The sequence below is a fragment of the Furipterus horrens genome, unplaced genomic scaffold (assembly GCF_987537825.1).
Source record: "Furipterus horrens unplaced genomic scaffold, mFurHor1.1.pri manual_scaffold_5, whole genome shotgun sequence".
NCBI classification, from domain to species: domain Eukaryota; kingdom Metazoa; phylum Chordata; class Mammalia; order Chiroptera; family Furipteridae; genus Furipterus; species Furipterus horrens.
In genome coordinates, this window is record NW_028327175.1 from 164,400,920 (window position 1) to 164,416,761 (window position 15,842).

Here is a 15,842-nt window from a genome sequence, read left to right on the forward strand (position 1 = left end):
AGTTGCATGATACAGATATTTTGCATAATAGGAGAATGGCAGTTTATGATTCCTCAGTCACTTTGGGGATTAAGTTAACTCAGAGAAAAGACTGAAAAGAAGTGAAAAATGAGAGGAAGCCACTAGCTATATTCCAATACAGACCCATCAAACATGAGAGTAGACAGGATTACTGGGAGAAAATGGCAGAAAACTACAAGTATAGTGAGAAAAAAAAACTATGGTGGCCGAAGTTAGAAATTCCAAATGCAGAGGCTTGACATATCTGTTCAGCTTTTACCTCGGTTGTTTGGAAGCCTAGTAATGCCAGTATCCCTAACTATGTTAGCATTTGTAGTGAGCAGCACAGTTCATTCTTTAGCTCTGTGGCAGCAGAGAGTTTGTCGTGGCACACAACGCAAAATACAGTGTTCCCTCACTTATCGCAGGTATTACATTCTAAACCCCCCACAAAGTAGGACCCTTACATTTATTCTACACTCTTAAACCTACGTAACTTTAACAACATATGTATACAGAACTGCAAAATCTCGCGATAGTGAAAAATCCGCAAGAAATAATTAAATATAATATTTTTAAAAATCCCACGATACAATGAGGCCATGATATAGAGAGGGACTACTGTATCCAAGAAAAAATGAAGAGAAATAATACAAGCTCAGTAACAGCTATTGGTGTGGTCAGTGGGAGTTGTCTCACAATAGAGCAGGAATAGAAAAAACAATGGGTGCATTTAAAGATAGTAGGCAAGGGGCTGCTCTGAAAATTTCATCTCTTTTAAACATGAAAGTCTCATTTTAACTGAAATCTATTTTATATTTAAGGAAAATATGAGGCTTGTTCATAAAATCGCATTTGAAATATTTTCTTTTTTATTGAATTTATTGTGGTGATACTAGTTAACAAAATTATACAGGTTTTGTGTGCACAGTTCCACAACAAATCATCTATACACTGTATAGTATGTTCACCACCCCAAGTCAAGTCTCCATTTACCCCCTCATACCATCCTCCATCTCTCCCCAACTCCCCTCCCACCAGCAATCACCACACTGTTGTCGATGTCCATGAGTTTTTTCTGTTTTTCTCAATCCCTGCAGCCCCCCCCAGTGACCCCACCTCACAGCTCTCAGCTTACTCTCTATCTATGAGTGTGTCTCTAAAATAAACAAGCATTTGACATATTTTTATTGGTGGTTAAGTTTTCTTCCCATCCCACCCCCAATTAAAAGTACTAAATTTAACTGAGCTATTTCTTCTCAATTGATCAACATAGTCATTTAAAAAAAAAAAAACCTCCAGAGTTAAAATGTTTTCTCCCCATGATTAGTCTGTATTTATGCCTTTAATAATTCTCTATGCCTTTTCAAGCACCAATTTTTCTTCCCTCCTCATTTTTTAAAAAATATCATATAAGAAAGGGGGAAAAGCTGCTATAGTAAACTATCCACAGAATAGGGGAAGATACAGTTTTGGCTCCCTTTTTAGTGGCCCTTGGGTATAATGAACATAGCTAAAGCTTTCTTAGCATGATAGTTAACCTATCATTTCCTCTACCTGAGGGATGTTAAGAACTGGTTTGTTAGAGGTAATAGTTTGACCTGTAATTATTCATTATGCTAAAAGACTCTTTTTAAAGAAATAATTATAGCCTCTACTATAAACTTGAGAAATTTCTAGCTCTGTGCAGAATGAAAGTGGAGAGTTTATATATATATATATATATATATATATATATATATATATATATATATATATGCCTCTCCCTTAATACCTCAAGGAACACATTTTTCTAGGCTAGGGCTTTGCAATAAATGTGCAGTACCAATTCTGATACATGTACACCTTTCCTTTAAAGAAGTTAGGTGCAAACATTATTCAGGAACCTTTTCTGGGAACTATTTATCTAAAGTGCTATGATAACAACTTTGTCCTAATGAGTCTGTCTCTGTTTAGGGAGTAATCGATAAACTACGAATTAATGTTCCATAATTCACATTACAATGCACATGTAATTATTTTGAGATGAGGCAAACCCTATGCATTTAATTTACAGCTGTAATTAAGTAAACCATTTGATACTAATTAGGTGAGCCTTAAAGGATCATAGGTTTGTGTATTTAATTATCAAAGTACAATCAGCAACCAATTTCTTAAAAGCTTTCCTATCTTGAATTCAACACTGATCTTTGGCCACACTACAATTTTTTCTTCTTGGATCTTCAGTAAATTAAAATGCATTGTAGCCTTTCGGCTTTCGGCTCAGAGGAGGCAAAGGTGCAACTTTCTTCAGTCCTCCCAAACCTGGGTTCATGCTATACCAGCTGCCTCCACCATGCCACCAAAGTTCACCCTCAACGAGATCCAAGCTGTATGCCTGAGGTGCACCGGCAGGGAAGTCGGCGCCGCATCTGACGTTTGAGAACAGAACAGGCGCAGTCTGAGGCAGTGCCTTCTGCCTCTGCCCTGATCACCAAAGCCCTTAAAGAACCAAGAGAGAGAAGGATGTTAAAAAAAAAAAACATTAAGCACAGTGGAAATATTACTTTTGGTGAGATTGTCAACATTGCCCGATGCATGCGGCACCGATCTTTAGCTAGAGAACTCTCTGGAACCATTAAAGAGGTCCTGGGGACTGCCCAGTCTGTGGGCTGCAGTGTTGATGGCCACCACCCTCGTGACATCATAGGTGACATCAGCAGTGGTGCAGTGGAGTGCCAGCTGGTTAAGAACTACAAAGGAAAAGATTTCAATTAAGGATCATTTGACAATCTAAATAAATAAATAAATAGAATAGAATAGAATGAGTTATGAATTGTGGAGAATCTACTTGGTGGGTTAGCTTTTTTGATAATTATATTTGTAATTCTCCACTCAAAAAAAAAAAATGGGCTTGAGAATACAGAAGTTCTATATCTGACAAAACTGTCCATCAGAAATGAAGGCGAATTAAGACATTTCTGGTTAAAAGCTAAAGGAATTTATTGCAAGTAGATAGTCCTGCCCTATAAGAAATGCTAAAGGGAATCCTTCAGGCTGAAATGAAAGGACACTAGACAGTAACTCAAAACCATATGAAGAAATAAAAGAACTCCAGTAAAGGTAACTACCTAGGTAAATGTAATAGCCAGTATTAATGTATTTTTTTGTTTGTAACTTCTCTTTTATACATGATTTAAAAGATAAATACATTAACCTTTTTGTACCGACAGCGCTCGCGCCGACATGGTGAACATTCCTAAAACCCGCCGGACTTTCTGTAAGAAGTGTGGCAAGCATCAACCCCACAAAGTAACACAGTACAAGAAAGGCAAGGATTCTCTGTATGCGCAGGGAAAGCGGCGTTATGGCAGGAGACAGAGTGGCTATGGTGGGCAGACTAAGCCGATTTTCCGAAAAAAGGCTAAAACTACAAAGAAGATTGTTCTGAGGCTTGAATGCGTTGACCCCAACTACAGATCTAAGAGAATGCTGGCTATTAAGAGATGCAAGCATTTTGAACTGGGAGGAGATAAGAAGAGAAAGGGCCAAGTGATCCAGTTCTAAGCTTCATTTTTGGTTTATGTGACAATAAAATCTTGAAGATATGTTCAAAAATAAATTTAAAAAAAATAAAAGATAAATACATTAAGAAATAATTATAAATATATGTTAATGGGCTCACATGTATAAAGATGTAATTTGTACCAAGGGAGAGGAGCTGTAGGAGCAGAGGTTTTATAAGCTGTTGAAGCTAGGTTGGTATCAATTAAAACTAAATGGTTATATATTTAAGATGTTAATTGTAAACCACTAAGGAAATGTCTAAGGAATGTGGAAGTTAAAATAGTATGTAAAATTAGTTTACCAGAAAATATACTTGATTGCTAGCTTAGAAATCTTTTAAATTCTTTTGTCAGTCAGTCTCCAAGTATTTATTAAGTACCTAATATAATGGGCTTTCTGCTAGGTTTCAAAAATTATCCGCATTTCTTCCCGCTAAACGTGTAAAGGTACAATCAAGAAAAGAAGAGTGACTTTCTAATCTTGGAATGCGCTAAATAAAATGTTCATGTTTTCATATTTCCCAGCCACATTATTCTCTAAAGAAAGGGAAAGTTTGTACTCAGGACTTACCATGAAGGTGTAAAAGATGCTTTATGTCTCCATGCCTTTAAAACCAAAACACCTGAATGTAAGGATTAGAAGATATCTGTGTGGTCCAATTTAGGTTCCCTTCACTCTTCAGATATTTAGGATGTTTCCGTCAGTACCAGAAAATGTGGACCTTACCTCAGATGCTCAAATTCCAGGCTTTAGGAATGAGCTCACCAAAACACGGGTTCTTTTTTTCTCTTTCCTTATCAGCAGCCACTGTGGTAAAATAAAAAATAATTGCTGATACTTGTGTATTACAGCTTACATAGTACATTTACTTATATAATCTAAAATGAGGTTTTAAATAGATTTTCATGGGGATATTAGCGCAATGTGTTAGTACCTTAAAAATGGAGACTTCGTTTTTCCTTTTTGGGGGGGATAGCATTACTTGTCTTTTCAGAGAATTAACTAGCACAGCACAAATTTCTTCTGTCCCAATGTAACTAATGTCAAGACTTCATATATACACAATTAATGACATCGGCCTTACTGCGCTGACTTCAGGGACCTGATCAGTTTATATATTGTCTGTGGGTCATATGAGGAAGTATAAATAGTATTGTGGTCTATGAACAGGCCAAGTCTAGCGGGTGCCATTTCTGTCCCATCTTCTTTCAGTCTCATAAATAACCCTTGCCCTGCTTGATGGAAGAACTATTAGTATTGATAGTTCATTATAACTAGCAAAGTGTAAAGACTTGATACCTAATGAGCTATTCTTTCTAAGGGTGAAATTACTTGGTGGCTTGAGAATTATTTAAAACACTACTTTGGGAAAGGAAATGGAAGCACCAGTTAGGGATCATTAGTAGGACCAGCTCTGAGAGGAATTAGCAGTAACTGGCACAATGTTGGGTGACAAAGACTGGCCTGCTTTGAAACAAGGCTTTATCATTTCTTTATAACATTGTGCCCTTTGTCTTAATCTCTGGGTTGGCATGAATATGATCTTTAAATTATTCCTGCAACTGTAAAAATATTTGATGCTGCAACTACTAATAAAAACAAACTAGCACAACTAAAGGTAATATTTGATTCTGGACTGGATCCTGTCCAGGATGGAAAAACTCCCTCTCAGCTCTTTTCTCTCCAGAGATGGCTGGACCCGACAAACTTGCATTATTTTTTGCCTTGCCTGACATATAAACTTTCTTCTTTCTCTATGCCTCCTGGGATATGCGCATATAATATACCTTTCTTTTCCTCTCCTCTTCACTATCCACAGCTTCAAGATCTAGCTTGAGTTCCTTTTTCTCCATGAAACTGCTGCACTTCCTTAAACTCACATTGTTCCTTTCCTTCTCTGAACTCCTGTTGCAATTATAATAAGCATTACCTCGTAGGATACTTCACAGATTCTTTCACATATGCTAGGTTTCTCTTTCCATCTAGAGTCTATGTTCCTTGAGAAGAAGGATCATGTCTTAATACTTCTCCTGCATATTCCCCAAAGGATCTAATAGACTATAAGAGCTCATGGCAAGTATTCAATAAATTCTTGTTGCTTGATTGAAGAAAATAAGCTCTTAAGAACACCTTATCAATTTTATAGGGCTTTATGTTTGACAAGGTACTTTCATAGCATTGTTAATACTTAATCCACATAAAAGTCACAGATACTAGCTAGAGCAAGTATAATGTTCATTTTCTAATTATAATAATAAGTCTGAGTTTTAAGTTTCAGTGTGACTTATACAAGATCTCCTGGTAAGTAGCATCATTGACTCCACTTCCAATCCTCACCATTCAGTCTGTTCTCTATAAGACTTCCAGAATAATCTTTTCAAATTAAAGATGGGATCATATCACCCCCCTGTTTACAACCTTCCAATGATTTCCCATTTTACTTAGAATGAAATTCTATCAATACCCCCTTACCACCCCCCTACACACACACACACACACACACACACACACACACTTGATCTCCTCACACTATACTCCAGTTATTTTGGCCTTCCCTTTTGTTTTTTAAGTTTGGTGTTTTGTTTTGTTTTTATCCTCACCCTAGGATATATTTATTGATTCCAGAGAGCAAGAAACTGATTTTAGAGAGAAACATTGACTGCCTCCTGTCCATTCCCCAACCGAGGACTGAACCTGCAACTGGAGCATGTACCCTCACTGGGAATCTAACCAGCAACCTTTTGTTTATGGGACAGTGCTCCAACCCACTGAGCCACATGAGCCAGGACTACAGTGGCCTTATTAACCTTAAAAGGCTTAGCTCACCAAGCCTGTTGCTAGCCCAGGGCCCCTGCACTTGAATATTCTAGCCTAGATCTTTACATGGCTGTCCTTCTTGCTATTGAAATCTCAGTTCAAACATCAGCTCCTCAGTGAGCAAGTAACTAACACCCATCAAAATTGTTAACTCTTCTGCTGTGATACTTCATCACATTATCCTCTTTTATTTTATTTGTGTCATTATCTCAAATTGTTCGTTTTTTTGTTACTTGTATATTATCTTTCCTCACTAGAATATAGGTCCCATGAGAACAGGGTCTTTGTCCTATTCACATCTGTATTCCATGTCTCTAATACAGTGTCTGACACATGATAAGCTCTTAAGTATTTGTTGAATAAAGTAACTGAGCCAAAACCAGACTAAAATTATGAGTCTTTTGAGTCCTAATCCAGTGTACTTCCCACCATTCCATTTATCCTGACTTTCATGAAAGCACTTGTGCCTTTGGAACTACAATAAGAATAGATGTTCAGAATAATGACATTAACTGTGCTCTAGGATTCTCTGTTATCAAAGAAAATTTTCATTCTGTTCAATAAACTAAACTAATTAAAGCAGGGATGTCATAGTATATGATTATATTATATTAATATATTTAGAAAGATTTCCAACTAAAAAGACTTTCTGTTTTTCTTTAGTTAACCAAAAAAGAATTAATTCAGAGCTCTTCATTCCCCAAAAGTCCTTGTTAATTAGGAATGTTCTATAAATCTCTATTATTAGCAGAATTTGTCATTTGTTTCATTACCCTGTTTATTAGGATAATCTGAGCAGGGTGTCTTTGCTCATACCCTGATATGTGTATCCTAGTGAACAGAGAAGCATTTCCTGGATTCTCATTTTTTCCCTGTTATATTTCACACTGTTTGTATAATAACTTAGTTTCCTTGTGCCAGTTACCTATATAATGTAGGAATTATATTATTGACTTGGCTATTAAGTAAAATAATTAAATGTAGTGTGTATTTAAAATAAAGTATTAGTACTTTGCAACATTGTTTGTGATAACAGAAGATTGAAAACAACCTAAAAGTCTATCAATAAAGGACTGCTTAAATAAATTAGTGTATCTATACAATGAACTATTATGCAACAATAAAAAATAATGAGGACGTTATCTTTAACAACATAGCAAAATCTCCAAGCGATAAAGTATGTGCAGCCTGCATATTATGATATTTTTTGTTGTTGTTTTTTAAGGAGAAAAATAAGAATGTGTTTTGCTTGTATATGCATAGAGAAATTCTGGAAGGATACATAGGAAAGCAATAACAGTGATAATCTGATTGGATAGTAGAAAGGACTAGAAACTGGATGACTGGGAGATAAGAGCTGAAAGGGAGTTTTTATAGCATAACTTTTTATATATTTATATTTTTAACTATGTATGCATTATCTATTCACAAGGTTAAATTAAAAACAAAGTAGCATAACTAAAAGCAATATTGATTCTGGACTGGATCCTGTACAAGCTGAAAGAAATTTATACAAAAGACAATTAACAAAATTGGAATATGGAGTATAGATTAGATAAAATAACAGTATTAAGTTTTTTAATGGTTACCTAAAAGAATATCCTTATTCTTAGGTAATAAACACTGAATTATTAAGGAGTCAAGGATATAATATATGCAACTTATACTCAAATGGCTTAAAAGAATAAATAATATTATGTACATGTATGTGGGAAGAATAATAGAGAAAATGTGGCAAACTATTAAAAACTGGTAAATCTAGATAAACGTTATGTGGGAGTTCTATGTATTTTTCTTCAGAGTTTTCTGTTAGTTTATAATAATCTCCAAATAAAAGGTTAATAAAAAACAAGCAAACAAAAATATTAGTATTCTGGAAATCACCTCAGTATAAGGAGTGGCCAAGGTGCAGAGGCCTCTTTCAAAACTCTTATTTACCTAGTCATGCTTTTCACTTCCTGGTGAATTTTTTTGCCATCACATTTCTGTCTTACATGCCTGGTGGCAGTGGCGGAGGCAGTGACTCCAGCCTACCCTTAGGCTGAAAACACCTGCCTTCCTGTTTCTCATCCTGCTGTGTATCTTCTTCAACTATATCTTCTCTGCAATTTAGAGGTCACATCAACAAAACAGTAACAACGCATAGCATTTTAAAATAGTTTGAACAGAATAGCTAAGGCTTTTGATTATCATGAGGTTGTGTGTCCACAAATATAGTTGTTTGGTATTGAGTGACTGAATTTTTAATTTTTTTATTTTTCATTTAGATCCTGTATCATTTGTATGAACTAACCATCTCTACTATAATTGTCATAGCATTATAGATGTGTGAAGATGTTTTGATTCTAGCCTGATGAACCTCTTAAGTGATTAGATAGTGGAGCTTATATCACAATAAAGTGAAGAATAAATTATTTGTTTGTATAAACTGTCCAGAGAATGTTTGAAATTTTACTATTTTGTATTTTAAATAAGCTAAATTTCATTCTTCTGAATGGGTCTTATCTAATAAATGATACTGAACAAATCTGGTATCAGCCAACTCATTACTGTTTGTTTCCTGTCTGTCTGGGGAAGCTCATGATTTTTTTGGTTTTATAGAAATCCAGAAAACAAGAATAATTGTGCCAAATCCTTTTCCTTCTCACTTTATAAAAAGTTTGGTTAGAATTGAGAAGCAGTGGTTCTGACTTATCTTCATCTTTTAAGTATAAGTACTTCATCAGAACTAACAGTATCATTTTTCTACATCTAGAGTAAAAAGATATTTTTGCTACTTGTTCCCACAGCTATTCCATGCCCATTTCATATCAAAGAACTATGTCCCAGTGAGAGTCATGGGCCTCACTGACTGAACAATGCCCATGCCTATAAGTGTGTCTTAAGATTTAGTGAGGTATTTCATATGTTTAAACAGTATATTGTCTATAAGGCTATGGAATAGGTCATGCTCATGAGTTATTTAGTTAATTGTGTGGGGTTCTTTTTTAATAGTGCTGTAAACCAGCTCATCACATTTCAAAAAAATCACATTATACCAAAAAATTAATTAAACTTAAATATTATTGAACATTGTTCAACACTTTTTAAATTATTTAGAACACATTTTAGGATCTTGCAAATGTTGAGGTTTTCTCATAATATAGCTCTCTAGATACAGAAAATAATAGAGACTGGACTGTGTCTATACTGGTTTATGACAGTTCTTTTTCATTCTTGATATTTCTTACATTTATTTGTATTAAGTACAAAAGGTGGGAAATAATTCTGTCATATTTTTCAGGAAGTTGAACTTATATATGACATCTCAGGATAAGGCAACTCAAGAATCTACACACATATTCAAGAAAAAAAGTATAGTAAAACTGCATTTATTTAGAATTTTCAGTGATTAACACCAAGAAATTATGATTGTTAACAACAAAGTTCAAAATAATCTCTTCCATTGGGAATTAGGTTCTATATATAAATAAAGATTTATCCAACCCAAAATTAATAACTTTTTCAAAGAACCCAAAAATTTAGATCTAATTATGGCTTACTTACCATTTATATATAATTACTTTCAAATCTGTAATCCACTAATTAATTTTTATATTAATTCTTATATTACCAAAAATGTTTTATAGACATATTATTACATAATGTAACCCTATTATAAATGGTAATGGTGTCATTAACTTAGCTCGTTTTACTTATTTAATGCCTGTTTATTCTTAGTTTATGGTTGTTAATTCCTTTTATAGTATGACTTGTACTTGGAAGTAATAAAACCAGGTTTCTTTATAAATATTTATGGTACAGACCTTGTCCTAAATCAGACTATAGCTCTTTCCTAATTATTTCCAATAAAGTCTGCTTACCTCTTTATCATTTTTTACTTTTTATTTTTTGCCTGTATCTACTGCATACTCCCTAGAAAATTTAATCCTAGATAACTATGCCTTAATTTCCAATTAATCAAAATCTTGTTAACTGCCATGTAGGTTCTGGTGTTACAATAGGTGGAAAGTTAGTTACTTAGAGTTTAAATACATCCTTCTGATACAGTCTTCTTAGCATCTACAGTCATATGGTCAAAAGGGATCACTAAATGAATGAGTCCTCTTCTTGAATATCAATTTTTTCTAGAGGATCTTTTTTTTATTTTCAAATCCCTGTTTATCTGTTACTGAAAGTATTTTTTTAGTAGCAGGTAGGAGAAGGCAGACAGAATATGTTTTTTGAGATTTCAGGCTCTTCATTAAGACCTTAATGTTCTCAAGATCTCCTTTCCCTCCCTCTTGGTCTTAGGTGAGATTGAAGTTTACAAGTCTTGAACCACATCTGTCCCCATAAGAAATACATATTTCTGATTTCAGAAGTTACAGCCCCAATAAAAAGCACTATCCAATCTTCTGCAGATGTCCTCCAGGCCAGATTTCATCACACGCAACTTCATTCCATTGTCATATGCCAAGTTTAAAGTACTGTATTAGGTTACTCTGTAGTCAAAACAACCAAGCCCTGGTCCAGATTGCTGTAAGACAAGAGCCCATCGCACTCTCTCTTTGTTCTGCCTCTGCATTCAGAGGCAGCTTTCCCTTCTGTTAGTCGACATATAGTTTAAAGGAAATAGTGACTCCTTAGTAAAAAGTGACCAGGCTAGGCTATTTGTAATAAGCCAGCTAAAATCAGTAATCCTTGATGTTGACATGAAGTATTGTAATGGAACAGTAGTTAAATTTTTATTGTGCCATTGTGATTTTCTGTAGAGAAACACCTGAGATAAAACATTTATTTTTTTGAAATTTATAGCTCTTTACTGTATCCAAGATTTCACTTCCCAGAATGCAGTCAAACTTGAAGCTTTATTAGAGATCCATGATCCAGTTCTTAACAAACACTTCCTTTAGCTCATAGTTTCTGTTCAAGTATTTGTACTGTCCGACAAGGTACTGCTACCATTTACTATCATTCCCCTAAAATATGAACTACCTAGGTATGACTCTTAATAAAATACATACAGCATCTGAATGCTGAAATTTTTTTTTAAAGGGTATCATTGCTTACAGATGACTTCACACCTTGATTCCCAAGTGCTCATATACAGAATATGGAACTCGTGTGCTATCTTTTTGAATGATGAATGATAAAGAAACTTCAGTTTTAATGGGTGAGTTTGTATATTGAGTATTACAAAGAGAAATCAGTTTGCCTTTCTTTGGCTCTAATTGCAGAAAGTGAAGTCACTGCTTTTGCTGTCTTGGATCAGGATCAAAAAGAAATTATTGATACCAACGGAGCTGGAGATGCATTTGTTGGAGGTACAGACTCATTTATTTAATACTTACTTATAAGTTAAACATCTCCTTTAACCCTTGTCTCTACCATATAACCAAGATTTGTGAATTTAATAACTTTTAATTTCTTCTTTTAAATAATTAACTCCTAATGTTCCTTCCATATGCTACTACCATTGTGATAGTAGAGGGTATTTTACTGCAGAAAAAATATGTATTTTTGGCTTAAAGATAATTTGCTAATATGTTATACCCTAGTCATTTTCACATGATTAATTATGTCTGTCAGAATGTTGCATAAACAAGCTGCACCAAGTATAATATATAGATAGCATAGTCATAGCCCTTCAGGCTTAAATGTTAACACATTGTTGTTCTTTAAAACAAGTTGTGATAAATATTAAAAAGTATGCTGCTAGTAACTAAAGATGATTTCTTCAAATTATTTGGTTAAAACATCTGTTTCTAGCACGATAGTTGCATGTTATTAGGAAGGGTTAAATTTTTGTCTGGTTCAAGCTAAGAACTGGCACAATTTATAAGAACCGAATCATTTTTGAAATGAGTACTCAAAAACAAAATTAAGACAATTAGGAGATTCTTGGGTTGACTTATATTGATCTAAAATCTGATCCAAAGATTCTGATATTGAAATACATCTAAAATCCTTTTAGTTAAGTGTAATTAAACTAGGTTATGGTCTATGTAAAGCTTTCGATTCTTAAATGATAACCCAGAAAAGTTCCTACTGATCTCTGTTTACATCAAGCATGACAAGAAAAACAAAAAGACAAATGGAGTTAACCATTGTTCTTCTTCCCTTGGAAAATAATTGTGAGTCATGGAAAACATTTAAGATTGTGTGATGGATTTAACTTAATATTGTTTAAAGTACATATATATGTACACACACACAAATATATACAAGCATATGTATACACGAGTATATATATGAGTGTATATATGTGTGTGTGTGTGTATGGTCTTTTTCAACAACATATGTTTTTCATATTTCTTCTTGAAAATGTTTGTGCCTAGTCTTTTTTTAAACCAGATTCATTGGGGCCATTTATTGGTTCACAAAACCATACAGGTTTTAAGTGTGCAACTCAATAAAACATCATCTGCACACTGCCTTGTGCACCCATCACCCCAAACAAAGCCTCTTTTCCCTGCTTTGCCCAACTCCACCTACCCCCCACCCCCTTTCCCTCTGGCTGTCATCACACTCGTCTGTGTCTATGTATATGTATGTGCATACACAAACACACCCATGAACACACAGGTCTGTCGAGAAAAAGTCCAACCATTGTTACTATAACGAGAATGGTTTGCGTGAAATGGATGTAACCTGGCATCCAAGGAGAGTGGACTAGAATGCACATGTGTGAACAATAACAATTTCACTGTACTAGTCAGTGGGGCAGTAGATGCTGTTGGATAAGCATATGTACTGTGTGGCCATTGCATTCAAAATGACTGAGCAAGTAGAGCAACAAATCTACGTCAGATCTTATGTTAGGCTGGAACATTCCTCCATGGGAACTATTCAGATGATTCAGAAGGCCACAGCTATGGGCAGCTGATGATTGGTAGCTTCATCATGACAACACACCTGCTCATGCATCACGTCTCATGAAGTTTTTTGGTGAAACATCAAATCACCCAGGTGACTCAGCCCCACTACAGCCCAGATTTGGTGCCTGTGACTTCTGGCTTTTTCCGAAACTAAAATTGTCTTTGAAAGAGAATTGATTTCAGACCATCGATGAGATTCAGGAAAATATGACAGGGCAGCTGATGGTGATTGGGGAACTGTATGAAGTCTCAAGGTACCTACTTTGAAGGGGAATGAGGCATCATTGCCCTCTGTACAATGTTTCTTGTATCTTGTATCTTCTTCAATAAATGTCTCTTTTTCATAGCACATAGCTGGATATTTTCTGGACAGACCTTTTTCTGTCTATCCATATATATATATATATATATGTTTTATGTTGGTTTTTTTTTTTTTTTGCTTAATCTCTTCAACTTCTTTCATCTTGTTCCCCAAACCCCCCTCCCCTCTGACAGCTGACAATCTGTTCCCTGTGACTATGCCTCTGTTTCTATTTTGTTCGTTCATTTTGTTCAGTAGATTCCACATATAACTGAGATCATATGGTATTTGTCTTTCTCTGACTGGCTTATTTCATTTAGCATAATAATCTCCAGGTCCATCCATGCTGTCACAAAAAGTAAGATTTCCCTTTTTTATGGCCAAGTAGTACTCCATTGTGTAAATGTACCACAAAAATGAGCTATTAACCATTAGACTGGTAGCATGCCCCATGCGCTATGTTTTGGTGAAAGTACATACCACAGTTAGCATTCTACTGTACTGTCTAGCTTGCATCTTTTATTTCTTTGTGTAAAAGGCTTCATTATTGATTGGAATATTTTGCAGCTATTTTTCCTATTTCATACTGCTTCAGAGCTATAAATCCATGTAGGCTAAAAATATCTTATTCAGGATTGGGCCATCTTCTTAATACATTAAGAAAACATTATTGATTTGCTGGTTAGAAATTGGTTAAATCAGGAATATAAATACAGAAACTTTTAAATTTGTATCCTTGTTGACTTTTTAAGTAAAATAGTTAAAACATTAAGTATTCTATTTCTTTAATATTTAGTAGAGCACTACAGATATGGTGGTAACATACTTAGCCACTACTTCTGGCCCTGGGACCCTGGGGTCCTTGGCTCTACAACAACAGGTTCCCTTTCAGACACCTAGTTAACCTGTAATGCTTCCAGTACTACAGAAGAACATACAGATTTTTGAGGGAGAGTGAAGTCATTCTTAGGTTACTGAAATATCTTAGGAACACCTAGCTACCTACTTGTATTGTACTAGGATGATAGATATGTGGACTATTCCATCAAAGCACCTGGGTTCTTTGTTACAAGATTTTCAGCTTCTTTTTTTTTTTTTTTTTAATCTCATTCTACTTACCTACCCTCATTATATATTTATTGTTGGGGTACAGTGAGTAAGTAAAAAGGAAAGATTGTGAAACCGGAACCCACATACTTTTTGTAAAGGGCCAAATAGTGAAAATTTCAAGCTTTGCAAACCATATAGAGGCTTATTACATACTTTTCTTATTATGTTTGTTTCCTTGCTTGCTTCTTTTCTGTTTTGTTTTTGGTTTTTACACTAAAATATAAATACCTTTCTTAGCTCTCCAGCTGTACGGAAACAGACCATGGCCTGGATTTGACACTCAATCTATAGTTCGCCAGCCCCTTGTGTAATACATGGTGGCTTCCTCTATTCGTTTTCCTGAATCCAACACTAGATTTTAGTATACACTGTTGAAATCAGTGTAGGTAAAGTGGAAGGCAGCCTGAAACTAGGCAGGACTTTACTGGTAATGCCTGTTAGGTAGCCATTTTTCTCACTTTACTCTGATCAGTTCCATGAAAGACTGAGTCATGCAATGAGGTGAATACTCTGTCATTTTAGCAATGGAATACTTAACATGTCTAGCACATCCTGTCCATGTAAGTCAAACTATACAGTAATAGCAATAGATAAATTTACATAGCATCTATTAGTCAATCAATATCTTAAGCACTTTACATATATTAACTCAAACTCTGACTCCAAAAAACCTCCGCTGCCTTGCGGCATACCTCTTCAGGGGAAAGGCTAAGGGAGTAAACCCCGACAGAAAATCCGGAGCCGGAGTCCCTAAGGCGGTTTGACGTTGTAGTCGACACCGGCAACTCCTGCGGCGCACCTGAAGCCAAGCTGTATTGACTCCGTCTTTCCCTTGGACCCTTCAGCTGCGAAGAGAGGGGGGGTCTGCTGCATGGGCAACAGCAGACCCTCCATATCACCCTGCCCAGGCTCTGTAGCTTCAGCTTCACTGGAGAGGACACTCCAGCGTCATCGCAAGATGTCGATTCAACACGGGAGGAGACAGATACAGTGTCACTCCCAAGTCGGACTGCACAGCCATTCTCGACGGTGCAGATAGACTCTTAAGAAGCTACACCATCGTCTCTCGAGACGGACGGCTGCCGAACGAACGAATGTTCATAAAAGCTCCTTGAAGTGGGTTATTTGTAACCCCATTTTACTGATGAGAAAACTGAGACATAGAGGGTTTAGGTAACTTGCCTAAAGTCTCAGCTAGAAAGTAGCAG

General features: G+C 35.5%; 2 protein-coding genes across 2 annotated transcripts in view; both read left to right on the plus strand.

Moving 5' to 3' along the window:
- Positions 1 to 15,842, plus strand: part of ADK (adenosine kinase) — a 648,653-nt gene that overhangs the window by 592,096 nt on the left and 40,715 nt on the right. The window contains exon 10 of the mRNA XM_090278245.1: positions 11,583 to 11,669. Coding sequence (XP_090134371.1) covers positions 11,583 to 11,669 — 87 coding nt within the window. The remainder of the gene's footprint in view (positions 1 to 11,582; positions 11,670 to 15,842) is intronic.
- Positions 3,218 to 3,578, plus strand: LOC150010314 (large ribosomal subunit protein eL42-like). Its single transcript, XM_090279480.1, has one exon. It carries the CDS (start codon positions 3,226 to 3,228, stop codon positions 3,544 to 3,546), a length of 321 nt encoding a protein of 106 aa, XP_090135606.1. The 5' UTR covers positions 3,218 to 3,225; the 3' UTR covers positions 3,547 to 3,578.